Source organism: Calliphora vicina, chromosome 1 (genome assembly GCF_958450345.1).
Source record: "Calliphora vicina chromosome 1, idCalVici1.1, whole genome shotgun sequence".
NCBI lineage: Eukaryota > Metazoa > Arthropoda > Insecta > Diptera > Calliphoridae > Calliphora > Calliphora vicina.
Window position 1 is genome coordinate 32,421,878 of NC_088780.1, and position 19,795 is coordinate 32,441,672.

The following is a 19,795-nucleotide window of genomic DNA, read 5'->3' on the forward strand; positions in this document are numbered from 1 at the left end:
TTGATCGTAAGTAAGGCAACGCTGTTTACTGCGTCCGTATATTCGAATTCGAATATTCAGTTAAAGAACATTGTAGAAAGTACACCATAGATGGCGTATGTATTAGAAAGCTCTAGAATATACGAGCTTTGACAGTTAAAGAGCAATCTAGAGTGCAGATGGCAGTGTTATAGTGGCAGAGGTTGCAGTCGTTAGTGAGTTTATCAGAGACGCTATTCGAATAAACATCAACTGAGTGCCTTAAAGTGTGTTGTGTTTTTCAAGTAAATTCGTGTACATTATAAAGTTTGTCTGTATTTCTGCGAATTTATAAACGTGTATAAAAAACACTGAGTGACTATTTAATTCTGTTGTTGTACATTTTAAATAAATAAAGAGTTGTTACAATTTTCAAACTACTAAACGGCTTTTAGTTACAATCAAAAGTATCCGGTTTATTTAAAGGAACTAAACCAACGTTTTGAAAAGGTTAAAACGTAACAATATACTAATTTTATGTTTTTCTGTAAGGTATCTTTATGGAGAACATTTTGACATAAAAAACATGTTCAATTTTACGAACATGTCGCTTCTTCGCCCTTCGGAATTTGACCTATTTTTTTAATCATCCCAAAGCTGGGATCAGAAAACGGAAAGCAGGTTTGGAAACCTTGATGTGTTCCCTATTTATTCCTAAAGTAGTTTTCCAGTCCCGAATGAAATGTGGACCTTATTGGCAAAATTGTAAAAAAATAAAATTTTTGGGATTTTAGCACCAATTTTTAGGAATTGCGGGATTTCCTTTGACCTTTTGACAAGTTTTTTTTACACTTTGTTGTTTGGAATGATAAATTTAAAAGAACGTTGAAAATTTCATAGCCCGTGATTTATGTCAGATTTATTTCCAAAAAATTTTGATTCTGGCCCACTGTGCGTTGCCATATTGGAATATTAGGGTTTCATGACGTTTTTCGGGTGTTGCTCTCTTCAAACGAATCAATTGCGTTCGGTATATGTTCCATGTGATGTTCTGGCCAGATTTCAGCAGCTCATAATAGATATGACCTTTTTGCTCCCACCAAATATAGATAATTACCTTAGCGCCATGGATATTTGGCTTTGGCGTCGATTCAGATGGTTTGCTGGGCTTCAGCTACTTTTTTTAAAATTAAAGAAGTAAAGCAAAACTTCCCGCATATGACGCTTTTTTGTTGGCACAAAATTTTACATTTTCAACTTTGTTATTTACACTATAATGTTTAGTTACTAAGTGAGAATAAATGACAGATATGTTATTCAAAATGACATATAAGTTATTAAAAACAAAAACCGCTTTCAAAAGATACGTCATCTATTGCAAATTCTTAATTTTTAAGTCATAACATTTCCCGGGAATAAAAAAAGACCGAGAAATTAGGAACCTTAGATTGTATTTCTAAACTTACTTAACATTCTTTTTGGACCCAGAGCCTTGATTATAAAACCAGCAAAACAGTAGCCTACTAGACCCACTATCGCTACAATAATGTTATTAATGTACATGTCCATCGAAATATTTGCGCGCTGGAAATTAAGAAAAAATTAATAAAATTAAAATTTAATAAAAAAGCATTTTAGAATATTTTAATGCTGATCAAAACAATCGATCATGTTAGGAATTAAACTTACATCACTGCAATCCGAGGTATAATTAGCTACAGTTGTGGCCGATTTATTGGCACTATATTCCAAAATTGTGCAAAGTGTAGCCGATTCATTGTCGTCAGCATACATTGTCTCGTATTCAGCAATTGAGGCAAATAGTTGCGGCAACCATAAACGTATTGTGTTAAGACTAAAATATATGGTCAATACAAAACATTATATAAAGTCTAAAACCTAAATACCGGAACACTTACCCCAACAACATACAAAATTGCATAAAATAAACATGCAAAGATCGGCACAATAGAGGTTTACGGAACATGGGCTTCATTTGCTGCCAGCCTTCATGCAGAGATTGAGCCAAAGTGCGATGCTCCTTTTTGGGTAGTTTAGTGCCATCTTTATTATCAATAGTGAATACAACTTCATTGGCATTGGTGTCACGGGTGGGTACTTCCTCAATTAGGGTGTGGATCTTGAAATATTTAAGAAAAGTGCTTGTTATAATTATGAAAATATCAAAAACTTGATTTTTTTTCATACCGGATAAGTATTTTTAGGTTTTCTGCTATTAAAGGCATATATTTTTTGAAAAGCTCTTAATGCTTCGGCATTACGACCCTGGGACATTAAAAACTTGGGACTTTCGGGCAGCAATATTAATAGCAAACCGCTTATTAAGCTGGGCAGGCCACAAACTAACAGGAAAATTTGCCAGGTGTGTACTGAAATATAAAATCATCATCAGTTGTGCTCAAAATTACTTAAATTTTATTTCCTCACCATTAAACGATTCAAATAAAACAAATTCCCAATCTTGGGATAATATGGCCCAGGCCAACATGGGTAAGGTCAAGGTACCCAACGATTGCACCATACCCAAGGCCATTAAAACTCTGGGTCGGTATTTGGGTCCATGTAATTCAGTAAGATAAGTAAATAAAACCGCTCCGGGACCATTAACACTGTAATTAATTTATACATTTTTATTATGGACTTAGAAGGTTAGCAATATTATGATTTACTCACATTAAGCCACCAAAAAATTTGAATGTGGCCAACATTACAAAATTTTGAGACATTGAACTGCAGAACACACACACCGCATCCGCCAAATAACCAATTATAAGAATCTTTCTTCTACCCTGGGTATCGGCTAAATACCCCCAAATTATGGCCGATGCAATCATACCGGCATAGGTGGCCGAATTAAGGGTACCCTTGTTTAGCAGTGTCAGTTTGAGATCACACTCTGCTATGGGCAAAATGTAGGCCATTGTGGTGGTGGAGAAGACATTCGCCAATATTGCACATATGGCCACAATGAGTAGCAGCAGATTAAATAAACCGAAACCTGCAGTTTCTATGGCCTTATCAAAGTCGGCGGGTTCAACGACATCTGAAAAGAATAGAAAATATTTAAATTTTAAATTAATTATGTGTTGTTTAAATGATTTTTTCTTATTATATCTTCTGTTGTTCAAATGATAAGAATATGGTCGTTGAAATTTTAAATAATTCGAATATTTTACAATGGATTTGTATTAACTGTGACTTGTTGGAAATATTTAGTTTAGATTTTGATTATTTTATAAATTAATATAAAACATATTATTTGAAAACTCCATATAAATCTAATTTTTTCTTTTGTAAACTCATTTTAAAACTAAACTGATGTGATACCGATTTGAGTCAAATTTTCCATTGTTCCATTTTGAATCAATAAAAAAATTTAAAAACCTTCTCCATTTTAACGGATTTGTATTTATTTGGTTGGAGTTATAGTTCATAGCTTGAAGCATAAATAAATACACATAGATCGGAAACTCTCCTGTCAAAGACCTAACTCAGTTGTCAAAAACCTAAGTGGTGAGAATGTATTAGTAAAAAAAACTATGTGAAAACTAAAACAACACTGAACGTGTGATTATTTTGAGTATATTTATACCCTACACCATAGTGGGGAGGGTATAATGCGTTTGTGCAGATGTTAAAGTATACCGATCGACTTAGAATCACTTTCTGTCCGTCTGGCTGGTTGGTTGGCTGGCTGTCCAAGTAAATTTTGTGCGCAAAGTACAGGTCGCAATTTTGAAGATATTTCGATCAAATTTGGTACATATAATTTTTTCGGCCCAAGGACCAAGCCTATTGGAACTGACTGAAATCGGTCCATTATTTCACCTAGCCTCCATACAAATGTCCTCCCGAAATTGGACTTTATCGGTAATAAATGTTTAATTTATATATGTATCTCCACAAATTTCGCTCCAAATAAGTTTTATATATATATGAAATTCATGTCATCAAATTTTGTTACGATCGGTCCATAATTAGTCATAGCTCCCATATAGACCCGCTTCCGAAAATCACTTTAACGTGCATAAAGCGCTTAAAAATGTTGGTATACACACAAAATTCACCATAAATAACTTTCACATTGGTCATAGCCCCCATATAAGGCCCACTTCCGAAAATCTCTCACTAGTATAAATTATTAATATTTTAAAAGAAAAATGTTTTTGCTCATTTACTTGGTGTAGGCTATTATATGGGCTTGACTGACCATACTTTCTTAATTGTTTTCGTTTGTAGTATTTTATTTCGTATACGATTCAGGAGCTTAATTCATTAAAAACTTAATTCGGAATTAATGGCCGATTTCATTAATCAGTTCTCAAAATGTAATTCATTAGTTTTTATTTTTTCTAAATTTTTTTTTTCTTCTAAAATTTGTACCAACATTGTGTCATATGCGGGAAGTTTTGCTGTACTTCTTTTATTTGAAACAAGTAAGAGAGCTATATTCGGCTGTGCCGAATTTTTGGAATTGTTTTTTTTTAATTTAAAATTTTTTTTTATGAAATTTAAAAAAAAAAATTTTTGTTTTTTCAATTTTTTTTTAATATTTAGGGAAAAAAAATTTTGGAAAAAAAAATAATTCGGGTTAAAAAATATTTTTTCCGATTTTGACCCATTGTAGGTCCAACTTACTATGGTCTTATATACGTCATTGCAAAGGTCTTTGAAATATCTATCATTAGATATCCATATTGTCTATATTAATGACTTAGTAATCCAGATATAGTAGGTCAAAAATCGATGTTGTCCTAGTTTTTTCCTTATATCTCAGCCATTTGTTGACCGATTTTCTCGAGTTTAAATAGCAACCGAGCCGGAAGAATTCCGAAGATATTGATGTATTGATCGTGTATGTAAGTTTTTTGGGGGCTTCGGAAAGTTGATTTCAACAGACATACCGACGGACATGGCTTAATGGACTCCGCTATCTATAAGGATCTAGAATATATATACTTTATAGGGTCGGAAAATTATATTGTGGAAATTACAAACGGAATGGCAAACTTATATATACCCTTCTCACGAAAGTGAAGGATATAAAAAAGTGCTGCTGAAGCACACCGATTGCTCACTAAAGCTCTTGCTGTGTGTGTTTTGCATCGGTTTCAAGAGATCGCCCAGGCCAGCCAAAAAAGTTTGAAGACCAAGAATTGGAGGCATTAGTCCATGAAGATTATTGTCAAACAGGAGCTTGCAAAATAATTGGGAGCTACTCAAGCAGCAATTTCAAAATGTTTGCGAGCATTTTCATCCAAAAGCAGGGAAATGGGTACCATAGGAATTGCTGAAGAGAGACCTTGAAAGACGATTTTGCATGTCCGAAATGATGTTTGAACGCTATAAATTAGTTAAAAAAATGGATTCATTGCGATAACGTAATAGACGTATGTGAATCCCGGCCAACCAGCCGAATCGAGGTCAAAGCCAAATATCCATGATGCTAAGGTAATGCTCTGTAATATGCGGCCAGACATGAAACCGTAATATTCCATCATGACAACGCTTGGTCACATGGCATTATCTATTAAAAAGTATTTAGAAAGAAGTAGTTGGGAAGTTTTGTCTCACCCACTTTATAGGCCAGCCCTTGCCCATCCGACTACTATTTGTTACGATCGATGCTTCACTTTGGAGCAGAGTATCCAAAATTGGATTGATTCGTTCTTTTGGCTCAGAATCCATATGTTGCCAGAATGATTAAAAAACAAGTAAGAGAGCTATATTCGGCTGTGCCAACTCTTATATACCCTTCACCAAATTATACTTTAAAATACAAAATTAAAAAAAAAAATAAAATTTTTTTGATAAAAAAAACTTAGGCTTAAAAAGTATTATTCCCGATTTTGACCCATTTTAGGTCCTAATTACTATAGCTTTATATACATCGTTTTAATGGACTTTGAAATATCTATCATTATATATCCATATTGTCTATATTAATTAGTAATCCAGATATAGATCAAAAATAGGTCAACAATCGAGTTTGTCCCGGTTTTTTCCTTATATCTCAGCCATTTGTGGGCCGATTTTCTCGATTTTAAATAGCAACCGAGCCGGAAGAATTCCAGATATATTTATGTATGTCAGACGGACATGGCTATATCGATTTCACTTCGCTAACGATCCAGAATATGTATATCAGCCCAATTATGTATAAAAATCACCCGGGAGTTTTTCCCCTTTTCTCATTTTTCCTATTCAAATTCAATGGGGAAAAACTGCCGGGGAACACTGCCGGAAATTTTTTATTTATAATTGGGCTTATATATACTTTGTGGCGTCGCAAATGAAAAATGTAGAAATTACAAACGGAATGACAAACTTATACATATATACCCTTGCCATTCATGGCGAGGGGTATAAAAAGGATTGCAAATGAGATTTTCTAATTGCTATTCAGAACACAACAACTGAAAATTATATTTTCCTTTTGAAAATGAGGAAATAATAAATAAAATTGAGAAAAAAAATAGTAATTGGATCCTCTAAAACCCCTCTAAAAAACACAATATCAATAAAATATTGTTTCCTTATATAGGGGTTAGGCTCAATTATGTACCGATCCACACAAAAGTTGGTAGAAAGATTTAGGTTCATATGAAACATGTTTATGTTCAATTACATCATGATATTAGTTATTAGAGTAGTCAAGAATAAAAGTCAGCTTGCTAGCTCCTTTCGTTTGGGCCCTATTTTTTTTGTCAGGGTGCCCTGATAGACCAATCGATAGTGTGCTTAACTATTAATCTGAGAGTTGCGTGTTCGATTCCCACCAGAGACTCTGGGTGAATCTGCAGACAAGCAAAACGTTTTGCAGTTTGTGTTTGTTTTTTCCAAAAAAAAAAAAAAACAGAAATCTAATGAGGACCCAGAAAACATACTGTTTGCTTCTACGACCAATATCTCGATATGCTACAAACGGAATGACAAACTCATCTTTTTTGATGGTGGTTATAAAAATGGTGAAAAACAGGTGTGTTTTTTGATCATATCTTAGAAATTTACATATATCTCGGATATATTCATAATTTTAATATAATGATTCAGAATATAGTTTGTCGTAATGGAGTATTGTAGAGAACAGAATCTCACTCCAAAAAGAGCTTACTTGAGCATTTTAGATAGGGTCTATTATACTCACTCTATAACAACCATTTCTTCTAGTTTTTAGAGTAAATACTCATGAATAGATAGTAAGAATTAACACAAATAAAACAATTTAACAGGTTTCATATATAAATTCGATGATAATGCATTATTTACACAAAACCACTGATATATTAAAGCATCTATTAAGTGCTAGTATTTAATAAATAAACTACTCACAAAGCATTCACAACTCTGGCAACTAATAACTTCTAGTAGTAGTTTAAAAACCAACGCAAAGATAAGACATAAAATTTTAAATAAAAATACAAAAAAAAAATATGAACAAATTTTGTGAAGTAACACCGCAACGATATCCTACAAATCTGATAAACAAGGATTGGTCACAACGTTGCATAAAATATAATTCAGAACGTTTGGATTTTGTGAAGAAAGTCCATGAATTGGAAGTGTTCGATGATGATGTATGGCTGGTAACATTGCCAAAGTGCGGCACTACCTGGATGCAGGAACTGCTGTGGTTGGTTATGAATAATTTTGATTTTGAGACGGCGAAAAAGGAACATTTGGAAGTTAGGACACCATTTTTGGAGTAATATAAATAATGTTTAGTAGTACAGCTAAAATTTTATTTATTAATTTATTTTTTTTTAACAGATTTGACTACATAATCCATGAAAACTTGGAAACAGCTTTTAATCCATTGGAAAAGTTATCAAGACCCAGACTTATTAAAACTCACTTATGTTTACCTTTGCTGCCAGCACAAATTTGGGATAAAAAACCTAAGGTAGGGATATTTTTATTTATTTATTTATTTATTTATTATTTAAATAATTTATAATTTTGAAACAAATATAGGTAATTTATGTTTCCCGTCATATTCAAGATGCTTATGTTTCCCAATATTATCACACCCGTAGCTTGGGCTTTAATATGGACAAGACCCTGGAACAATTTGTGGCCACAACTATGCAGGGTGACAATTTATTTGATCCATTTTTGCATATAACTGAATTTTTTAGCTTGAGAAATGAACCCTGGTTGTATTATACCAGTTTTGAAATCATGAAACATGATTTGAGACAAGTTATTACAGAGGTCTGCAACTTTCTTAATAAATCCATAACGGAAGAGACAATGGAGAAAATGTTAAAGCATTTATCGTTTGAAGAGATGAAAAATAATGCAAAAACAAATCATATTTGGGAATTTGAACAAGTTAGAAAGAAGATGGGTTTACCCTATGAACATCATAAGTGAGTTTTAAAAAATTCATTTGATTTAAACAAACAATTATTTATTTATAATTTAATTTGCAGTTTTGTGCGCAAGGGTCAAGTTAATGGCTATAAAGAAGAATTATCTGCTGAAATGGTTGGTGAATTGAATAACTGGGTTACTGAGAACTTATCTAAACACAATGTCACAATGGAAGAATTATTGCTGCTAAAATGAAGATTTAAATTTATGTTGGAAGTTAACAATTAATAAGGTTTTTTAATAATAAACAAATTTTACCAATCATGTTAAAAAAAAACAATTTAGAATTACTATATCTGTGACAACAAAGAAAAAAAGAGATGTTTAAAAATCGGAATAGTACACATCAAAATTAGATTTTCTTTAAATTCAGAAATTATCAGTTGGAAATTATATTTTCCATTTGAATTTTAGAAGAACTCAAATGAAAATTATAGTCATAGAGAATAGACATAGAGCGGAAACTCTCCTGTCAAAGACCTAACTCAGTTGTCAAAAACCAAAGTGGTGAGAATGTATTAGTAGAAAAAACTATGTGAAAACAAAAACAACACTCGTATGTGTGATTATTTTGAGTATTTTTTATGTTTGAGTTTTTTTTCTAGTTTCCGCTCCATGTTTCTCTATGATTATAGTTTCATTTCCAATTGTTCACTATCAGTAAAGAAATATTGAAAATATAGTAGATTTTTGATGTTTTTTGGGCGAAAAGGTGACTTAAAATTTGTTTTATTAAAACGAGTAAGAAAGTATGGTCGGTCAAGCCCGACCATATAATACCCTACACCAAGTAAATGAGTAAAAATATTTTTCTTTTAAAATATCAATAATTTATATTCGTGAGTGATTTTCGGAAGTGGGCCTTATATGGGGGCTATGACCAATTATGGACCGATCACCATAAAATTAGGTGGTGTGATTAATTTTAAGTATGTTGAATTTTGTGTGTATACCAACATTTTTAAGCGATTTATGCACGTTAAAGTGATTTTCGGAAGCGGGTCTATATGGGAGCTATGACTAATTATGACCGATCGTAACAAAATTTGGTGACATGAATTTTGTATATATAAAATTTATTTGAAGCGAAATTTGTGTAGTTACATAGATAAATTAAACATTTATGACCGATAAAGTCCAATTTCGAGGGGACATTTGTATGGGGGCTAGGTGAAATAATGGACCGATTTCAGCCAGTTTCATTAGGCTTGGTCCTTGAGCCGATAAAATAATATGTACCAAATTTCATCGAAATATCTTTAAAATTGCGACCTGTACTCTGCGCACAAGGTTTGCATGGACAGCTAGCCAGCCAACCAGACGGACGGACGGACATCGTTTAATCGACTCAGAAAGTGATTCTAAGACATGCTTCATATATAAATTTAATGATAATGCATATTTACTGATATAACAAGACATCTATTAAGTGCAAGTATTGTATTAATAAGTAAACAACTCACAGAGCATTCACAACTCTGACAACTAACAACGCCAGTTTAAAAATCATCGCCAGGATAAGACATACATTAAATTAAAAAAAAAAACTACGAAAAATATGTTCAACTTTTGTGAAGTAACACCGCAACGATATCCCACAAATCTAATAAACAAGGATTGGTCACAACGTAGTATAAAATATTATTCAGAATATTTGCATTTTGTTAAGAAAGTCCATGAATTGGAAGTGTTTGATGATGATGTATGGCTGGTAACATTGCCAAAGTCTGGCACCACCTGGATGCAGGAACTGCTGTGGTTGGTTGTAAATAACTTTGATTTTGAGACGGCCAAAAAAGAACACTTGGAAGTTAGAACACCATGTTTGGAGTAATATAAATAATATTTAGTAGTACAAGTAAATTTTAATTTATTAATTTATGTATGTATATATTTTAACAGATTTGACTACATAATCCATGAAAACTTGGAGAGGGCATTTAAACCTTTGGAAAGTTTATCAAGACCCAGACTTATTAAAACGCATTTATGTTTACCTTTGCTGCCAGCACAAATTTGGGATAAAAAACCTAAGGTTATAGACTTACCTTTTAATTATTTTTCTAAAGAACATAATTTCTAAATTTGTTTAAAATTTAGGTTATTTATGTTTCCCGTAATATTCAAGATGCTTATGTTTCCCTATATTATCAATACCGTAGTTTGGGCTTTAGTATGGACAAGACCCTGGAACAATTTGTGGCTACAGCTATGAAGGGTGACAAATTATTTGATCCATTTTTACATATAACTGAATTTTTTAGCTTGAGAAATGAACACTGGTTGTATTATACCAGTTTTGAAAGCATGAAACATGATTTGAGACAAGTCATTACAGAGGTCTGCACATTTCTTAATAAAACCATAACGGAAGAGACAATGGAGAAAATGTTAAAGCATTTATCGTTTGAAGAGATGAAAAATAATGCAAAAACAAATCATATTTGGGATTTTGAACAAGTTAGAAAGAAGATGGGTTTACCCTATGAACATCATAAGTGAGTTTTAAAAAATTCATTTGATTTAAACAAAACTAATAATTATTTATTGTATTTATAATTATTTAATTTGCAGTTTTGTGCGCAAGGGCCAAGTTAATGGTTATAAAGACGAATTATCGCCAGAAATGGTTAGTAAATTGAATAACTGGGTAACTGAGAACTTATCTAAATACAATGTCACAATGGAGGAATTATTGCTGCTAAAATGAAGATTTAAATTTATTTTGGAAATTAACAATTAATAAGGTGTTTTAATAATAACAAAATTTTACCAAACATGTTAAAAAGAAAACAATTTAGAATTATATCTGTGACAACAAAGAGAAAAATTAGATGTTTAGCAAGTAAGAGAGCTATATTCGGCTGTGCCGGATTTTATATACCCTTCACCAAATTATACTTCACAATAAAAATTTTAAATATTTTTAGGTAAACAAATTTTATTTTTTTTGGAAACAAATTTTTTTCCATTTGTTTTTTTTGTAAATTTTTTAAATTTAAAATTTTTTTTTAATTTTTTACAGCCATATGCATTAGGGTGGGTCAATTTGTTCCGGCCCAAAAAACGTGGTAAAGCGTATAGCAAATTCGTAATCTACGGAAAATTCTATGAACTTTTTCAGAAGAAACCGTGGTTCTTCAAAAAAATCGCATTTTTTTAATTTTTTGAAATTTAAGCATAACTTTGAACTCAGTCATTATTTTTAATCAAATTTTTCTTTATATACATTTCTTGTTAGTCCTATAAATTAAAAATAGAGAAAATCGGAAAATATTTGAATCCGCGGTCACCAAAAAACTGGAGTAGGGTGGGTAAAAATGTTAAAAATGTATTATTCAAATGCCAATATCTCTTACGCTATAAGAGATAATTGATAGCTACGAGATATGTAGATAAGTTATATGTAGTACTCGACGAGAAGATTCTATATATATGTAATTTTTTGAAATCGGAACACAAACGAAGAAATATTATTATTTTTAAAATTGAACATACCCGAGGTCTCCTAGCAAAAGAGGTCTTGAGCTCCAAATCTTCTCGTAAAAAACCGGAAGCTCGATTTTGATTTTAGAACCATGGTTTCTTCTGGAAAAGTTCTTAGAATTTTCCGTAGATTAGGAATTTGCTATATGCTTAGTAGTCAAACAAATTGACTCACCCTAATATTTATGTATGTCATTTGGGGGCTACGGAAAGTTGATTTCAACATACGTCACTTCGCTAACGATCCAGAATATGTGTATCAGCCCAATTATGAATAAAAATTCAAATTCAATGGGGAAAAACTCCCGCTGATATATACTTTGTGGAGTCGCAAATGAAAAATGTAGAAATTACAAACGGAATGACAAACTTATACATATATACCCTTGTCATTCATGGCGAGGGGTATAAAAAGGATTGCAAATGAGATTTTCTAATTGCTATTCAGAACACAACAACTGAAAATTATATTTTCCTTTTGAAAATGAGGAAATAATAAATAAAATTGAGAAAAAAAAATAGTAATTGGATCCTCTAAAACCCCTCTAAAAAACACACTATCAATAAAATATTGTTTCCTTATATAGGGGTTAGGCTCAATTATGTACCGATCCACACAAAAGTTGGTAGAAAGATTTAGGTTCATATGAAACATGTTTATGTTCAATTACATCATAATATTAGTTATTAGAGTAGTCAAGAAAAAAGTCAGCTTGCTAGCTTCTTTCGTTTGGGCCCTATTTTGTTTTTTGTCAGGGTACCCTGATAGACCAGTTGATAGTGTGCTGAATTATTAATCTGAGGGTTGCGGGTTCGATTCCTGCCAGAGACTCTGGGTGAAACTGCAGACAAGCAAAACGTTTTGTAGTTTGTGTTTGTTTTTTCAAAAAAAAAAAAGAAATCTAATGAGGACCCAGAAAACATACTGTTTGCTTCTACGACCAATATCTCAATATGTTACAAACGGAATGACAAACTCATCTTTTTTGATGGTGGTTATAAAAATGGTGAAAAACAGGTGTGTTTTTTGATCATATCTTAGAAATTTACGTATATGTCGGATATATTGATAATTTTAATATAATGATTCAGAATATAGTTTGTCGTAATGGAGTATTGTAGTGAACAGAATCTCACTCCAAAAATAGCTTATTTGAGCATTTTAGATAGGGTCTATTATACTCTCTCTATAACAACCATTTCTTCTAGTTTTTAGAGTAAATACTCATGAATAGATAGTAAGAATTAACACAAATAAAACAATTTAACAGGTTTCATATATAAATTTGATGATAATGTATTATTTACACAAAACTACTGATATACAAAAGCATCTATTAAGTGCTAGTATTTAATAAATAAACTACTCACAAAGCATTCACAACTCTGGCAACTAATAACTTCTAGTAATAGTTTAAAAACCAACGCAAAGGTAAGACATACAATTTTAAATAAAACAAGTAAGAGTGCTATATTCGGCTATGCCGAATCTTATATACCCTTCACCTTTGTTGTGGATGCATTATTATTTTTTATAATTAGTATATAGGTATGTATGTACATTGCCCACTTTCAGCGTACAGCATCCTAAATTTATCAAGAACACAAAAAACAACAACAACGCCAAACGAAACAGAACACCAAAAGAAAAAACAAAAACAAAATACGCAAGGCAATGAAACCAACACACATCCAAACATACGTTTAATTGTATAAAAAACAACAACAACGCCAATAGAAAAACAAAATACGCAAAGCATGCACATTCAAACATACGATTTGTTGTTTTTTTGTCAAAAAAACCAACACACAACCAAACTAAACTTTAGTTGTATAAAAAACAACAACAACGCCAAAAGAAACAAAACACAAGAAAAACAAAATACACAAAGCTTGCACATCCAAGCATACGTTTTGTTGTTTTTTTGTCAAAGCATGCAATACATTGTGTTTTTTGATGAAATTTTCAGAGGTTGTCTCGGATTTTTGCTCATATCTCCGTTATTTATGGACGGATTTTGCTGATTTTAAATAGCAAAATTCTCGAAAGTATGTCTGACAGAATTGTTGAAGATTTGGATCCCGGAGATATCTGGGGCCTTCAGAAAATTGATTTCAACAGACAGACAGACAGACAGACGGACAGACAGACAGACAGACAGACAGACAGACAGACAGACAGACAGACAGACAGACAGACAGACAGACAGACAGACAGACAGACAGACAGACAGACAGACAGACAGACAGACAGACAGACAGACAGACAGACAGACAGACAGACAGACAGACAGACAGACAGACAGACAGACAGACAGACAGACAGACAGACAGACAGACAGACAGACAGACAGACAGACAGACAGACAGACAGACAGACAGACAGACAGACAGACAGACGGACATGGCTTAATCGACTCCGCTATCTATAAGGATCCAGAATATATATACTTTATAGGGTCGGAAATGAAAAATGTAGAAATTACAAACGGAATGACAAACTTATATATACCCTTCTCACGAAGCTGAAGGGTATAAATACAAAAAAAAATATGAACAAATTTTGTGAATTAACACCGCAACGATATCCTACAAATCTGATAAACAAGGATTGGTCACAGCGTTGCATAAAATATAATTCAGAACGTTTGGATTTTGTGAAGAAAGTCCATGAATTGGAAGTGTTTGATGATGATGTATGGCTGGTAACATTGCCAAAGTGCGGCACTACCTGGATGCAGGAACTGCTGTGGTTGGTTATGAATAATTTTGATTTTGAGACGGCGAAAAAGGAACATTTGGAAGTTAGGACACCATTTTTGGAGTAATATAATAATGCTAAAATTTAATTTATTAATTTATTTTTTTTAACAGATTTGACTACATAATCCATGAAAACTTGGAGACAGCTTTTAAACCATTGGAAACGTTATCAAGACCCAGACTTATTAAAACTCACTTATGTTTACCTTTGCTGCCAGCACAAATTTGGGATAAAAAACCTAAGGTAGCGATATTTTTATTTATTTATTATTTAAATAATTTATAATTTTGCAACAAATGTAGGTTATTTATGTTTCCCGTCATATTCAAGATGCTTATGTTTCCCAATATTATCACACCCGTAGCTTGGGCTTCAATATGGACAAGACCCTGGAACAATTTGTGGCCACAACTATGCAGGGTGACAATTTATTTGATCCATTTTTACATATAACTGAATTTTTTAGCTTGAGAACAGTGTAGCCAGATGTGGGGATTTGTCCCCAATTTGGGGATTTCAAGATTTTTTTGGGGACAGAATTTCGTGGGGGAGGGATTTGGGGATTTTAACAAAATTTGGGGATTTACACCCATTTTTGGGGATTTTACATTTTTAGACATTAGCGGTATTCACAATGTAGAGTACTTGGCCTAGTAATAAAGCAGAAGAGCTATTTATTGACAAACATTTCAATTTCTAATCTATTTGGTTTTATATTTTGTTTAAATAATCATATTTTATTTCTTCAGAATTTGATGAAAAACGCAAAAATTTTCGATTTTTTGTTTCCAGGACACTACTTTGATAATAAAAAAATTAAAAAAGGATTTCATCAAAAGTTCACAGATATTAAATTGTTTTAAATTCTTGTTAAACACAGAAAGCTGAATCATTCTCTAGGAGCCAATTTTTGACTTCGTATTTAAATGTTAATTACACTGTGCGAAAGTGAAAAAAATGTCAAAAAATTTCAGAATTTCAAATTCAGAATTTATTCTAAAAAAAAAGTTTTCAATGATGTTCGTCAACTTATCGTCGACCTGTAACTTAAGCTGGCCACACACGGTTGATTTGTGATTATGATTTGTTCGTGTTCGACATCTTGTTACTTGTTAATGGGGATGTGCGCGATAAAAATCACAAGTAATTGAAAATTTTCAATCACAAATCAGGTGAACAAATCATTCCGTGTGGGCTAGCTTTAGTCCGTTTTTGTCCGACTTTTTTCAACGGGTTTGGAAAGAAAACTGATTACGTTTTAAAATACCGTGCATCTTTTGATACATTTGTAAGTTATAAGTATTGTTTTTGTTAAGAATATCTAAAAAAAAACAAAATTTGATTTTAATAGCATTTCAATACTTATTTTGATATGAAAGCTTATACCAATGCATTGATATACATTTTTACTGTATATGTATGTATATGAAAACTATTTGTGTTGAATTTTATTTGAGTTTGAAATATTTTTACGAAATCTATACTCATTAAAATGATTTTCGGAAGTGGGCATTATATGGTAAATTTGGTGAGGCAGGTTCGGCATATATAAAACTTATTTTTGCTGAATTTGTTTTTTATATCTATATAACTAAGATATTTATTACAGCTTAACTATTTTCAGATAGGGCAATCGTATGGGGGCTATGAGAAATGATGTACCCATTCTAATCAAATTCAATAGGCTTCATCCTTGGGGCAATACAATAGCTTGTACCAAATTATATTTGAAATTGCGACCTGTAGTTTGATTACAAGGTTTACATGGACGGACGGACATCGCAAAATCGACTCAGAAAGTGATCCAGAACATATTGGTATACTTTAAGGTGGATATTGGGACAATATTTTTGCACGTTGCAAACATCAGCTCTAACTCAATATACCCTTCTTTGGAGCTTTTTTCGAAAAAGTTTAATAACTTTTGCAAATATAAACCGATTTCAACAAGTAATGTTTATTTCTATATATTCTATTGTCTTTAAAACACTGTATAAAAAAATAGGTTTTCATAGAAAAAAATTAAAATAACTTTGTTGAATTTGAAAAACGACGAAAAAAATATGCAAAATGTGTGAGTTAGAGGTACTAAAGTACTACTTAAAAAAGTTTTTTCAAAATAACTCAAAATTTTGAGGAAGTTTCAAAATCTTTGAAAACGGTTTTAGTATTCCCTCACCTAGGCCTACAACCACCATTGGGTCGCTTTTCAAGTTCTGTCAAAAAGTTTTATTTTGTAGCAGAGTGTTATCTTTAAGTTCTATTTTAATACGACAATGAGTTTTTCAGTGCTTTTTTTAAATTATACTTAAATGGATTCCACTTCCGATGCGGTGAAATTATGGCTTATTTTGTCCATTTTTTACAAAATATACTTTCTTTTTCTGGAATACAAAATCGAATATTATAAAGCTCTTGATTTCTCAAGGAGTTACAAAAACTAATTCATACAAAAATCGGATAAACATCAAGAATTCTTTGGCAGGTTTCAAAGTAAAATGACATCTTCCAAACAACTTGTTCCAAAATCGATGAATCAACATTTTGAAAACTGACAATGAGGTAAATAGATGTAAAAATGCTTGTCGTATGTTATTATGCCAGATTGCAACTTTAGTTTGTTAAACTCAACATAGTAAAATTTAGTATTAACAATATAATTTAATTTTTTTTATGGTGACAAAATTGGGGATTTCAATTTTGAAATGGGGATTTTTTGGGGACATCGACTTTCAGATTGGGGACATAAGGTAAACTTTGTCTGGCAACACTGCTTGAGAAATGAACCCTGGTTGTATTATACCAGTTTTGAAAGCATGAAACAGGATTTGAGACAAGTTATTACAGAGGTCTGCAACTTTCTTAATAAATCCATAACGGAAGAGACAATGGAGAAAATGTTAAAGCATTTATCGTTTGAAGAGATGAAAAATAACACGAAAACAAATCATATTTGGGAATTTGAACAAGTTAGAAAGAAGATGGGTTTACCCTATGAACATCATAAGTGAGTTTTAAACAACTCAATTGATTTAAACAAAAATCATAAATATTTATTTGCAGTTTTGTGCGCAAGGGTCAAGTTAATGGCTATAAAGAAGAATTATCTGCTGAAATGGTTGGTGAATTGAATAACTGGGTTACTGAGAACTTATCTAAACACAATGTCACAATGGAAGAATTATTGTTGCTAAAATGAAGATTATTTTGGAAATCAATATTAACAATATTAACAATAATACAATAAATATACAAATGATGTTATAAAAAATAACAATTAAGAATCATATCTGTGGCAACAACGAAAAATTACAGAATTTCAACAGTAATTCAGAAAAAACTAGTTGAAATGAAAATGAGATTTGAATTTTAGAAGAAATCAAATGGAAATGGAAATAGTTTGTATTTCAATCTAGTTGACCGCCCGGCTTCGCCCGGTAGCATTTACTAATGTTAGTTCGTCAAGTTTCTCCAACCCACATACACGTGCCTGTTCTTATTTATTTGAAAATAAAATATCTAAATTTGTACTGCATACTTTAGGGAGCTTTTTGATTACAGTTGACTGGACTCAAAAAAACATTCCGAGTTTTACCCGGAATTTTTGAATATTTTTTCTTTACATACCATCTCCTGAAAATTTCGAATCGAATAAAAAACAAGTAAGAGAGCTATATTCGGCTGTGCCGAATCTTATATATCCTTCACCAAATTATACTTTAAAAATAAATTTTTTTAAATATTTTTATTTAAACAAACATTTTTTTGTTTTCGAAATTGTTTTTTTAATTTTATTTCCAAATTTTTTAAAATTTGTTTTTTAGTTTTTAAAAATTTTTTCGAAAAAAGTTATGACAAAAAAAAATTTTTTGATGAAAAAAAAAAAAATTCGGGTTAAAAAATATTTTTCCCGATTTTGACCCATTGAAGATTTGGATCCCGAAGATATCTGGGGTCTTCAGAAAATTGATTTCAATAGACAGACACACGGACATGACTTAATCGACTCCGCTATCTATAAGAATCCAGAATATATATACTTTATATGGTATATATGGAATATATATACTTTATATGGTTTTAATGTAGAAATTATAAACGGAATGACAAACTTATATATACCCTTCTCACGAAGGTGAAGGGTATAAAAATCAGCCAAATAGCTCCAGCCGTTCTCACGTGATGCCATTACATACATGGACCATTTAATTTTTACATATATAGATTAGGAAAAGATTAATTGAAATTGAGATTTTCCAGTTCAATTTCAGAAAAGAAATATAGAAAATTAAACTTTCCATTTCAGATTCAACTAAATTAGAAAGAAATTATGATGTAGTTGAATGATGAACAATTTAAACTAAACTCTGTTTTCAAAGTAACATGGTACAGTGGGGCAGAATCAATTTTTTTGTATGGAAATAAATCCGGCATTTCGAAACGGCTGGTTCTACAAATTCTCCAGGGGCGGCGCTATTGGGTACATGTACAATTTTCAAAAATACCTCTTTCACCAGCTACCGAATTATAAATAAAATGTTTCTAAACCACTGTGCATTGGGTTAATTTTCCATAAAAAATTGCATGCAAATATTTTCAAATACCGTTTTATTTGCAAGAAAGAAACAAAATTGACCCATTTAAGTAAGTGACACACAATTTACATTATAAATAAATTTGAGAATTTACCAAATCCCATATCTGGATTGCACTCTATTATACTCTCAGCTATAAATAATAGTCTAGTGCATAGAGAAATACACATAGAAGAGAAACTAGAAAAAAAAACTCAAACTAAAAAAATCAATTAAGAGAGCTATATTCGACTGTGGCGAATCTTATATACCCTTCACCAATTATACCTTAAAAATCAAATTTTAAATATTTAAAAAAAAAAAATTCAAAAATGTTTAAAATCTTTTTTTTCGAAATTTTTTTTTTGTATTTTTTTAAATTTTTGTTTTTAATTATTTAAATTTTTTTTTTAAATTTATGACAAAAACATTTTTTTGGTAAAAAAATATTTTTCACGATTTTGACCCAAATTACTATAGCATTATATACATCGTTGCAATGGACTTTGAAATATCATTAGATATCCATATTGCATATATTAATGATATAGTAATCCAGATATAGATCAAAACAAGAAAAAAGCTATTTTCGGCTTCACCAAATTATACTTAAAAA

The 19,795-nt window shown here is 31.5% G+C and overlaps 4 protein-coding genes across 4 annotated transcripts in view; 3 read left to right on the forward strand and 1 right to left on the reverse strand.

The window, feature by feature from the left end:
• LOC135957107 (synaptic vesicle glycoprotein 2B-like) overlaps positions 1–19,795 on the reverse strand; it is a 35,780-nt gene that overhangs the window by 4,197 nt on the left and 11,788 nt on the right. The window contains exons 2-7 of the mRNA XM_065507784.1: positions 2,653–3,022; positions 2,407–2,588; positions 2,167–2,348; positions 1,878–2,098; positions 1,648–1,813; positions 1,425–1,542 (exon numbers count right to left, since the gene is read on the reverse strand). Coding sequence (XP_065363856.1) covers positions 1,425–1,542; positions 1,648–1,813; positions 1,878–2,098; positions 2,167–2,348; positions 2,407–2,588; positions 2,653–3,022 — 1,239 coding nt within the window. The remainder of the gene's footprint in view (positions 1–1,424; positions 1,543–1,647; positions 1,814–1,877; positions 2,099–2,166; positions 2,349–2,406; positions 2,589–2,652; positions 3,023–19,795) is intronic.
• On the forward strand, positions 7,355–8,635 carry LOC135957115 (luciferin sulfotransferase-like). The gene is made up of 4 exons (XM_065507794.1): positions 7,355–7,684; positions 7,750–7,882; positions 7,954–8,351; positions 8,415–8,635. The coding sequence occupies exons 1-4, from the start codon at positions 7,413–7,415 to the stop codon at positions 8,548–8,550; spliced, it is 939 nt and encodes a 312-aa protein (XP_065363866.1). The 5' UTR covers positions 7,355–7,412; the 3' UTR covers positions 8,551–8,635.
• Positions 9,818–11,294, forward strand: LOC135957133 (sulfotransferase 1E1-like). Its single transcript, XM_065507819.1, has 4 exons — positions 9,818–10,185; positions 10,258–10,390; positions 10,456–10,853; positions 10,930–11,294. Exons 1-4 carry the CDS (start codon positions 9,914–9,916, stop codon positions 11,063–11,065), a joined length of 939 nt encoding a protein of 312 aa, XP_065363891.1. The 5' UTR covers positions 9,818–9,913; the 3' UTR covers positions 11,066–11,294.
• Positions 14,394–17,814, forward strand: LOC135957143 (sulfotransferase 1E1-like). Its single transcript, XM_065507831.1, has 5 exons — positions 14,394–14,665; positions 14,716–14,848; positions 14,908–15,083; positions 17,385–17,612; positions 17,669–17,814. Exons 1-5 carry the CDS (start codon positions 14,394–14,396, stop codon positions 17,802–17,804), a joined length of 945 nt encoding a protein of 314 aa, XP_065363903.1. The 3' UTR covers positions 17,805–17,814.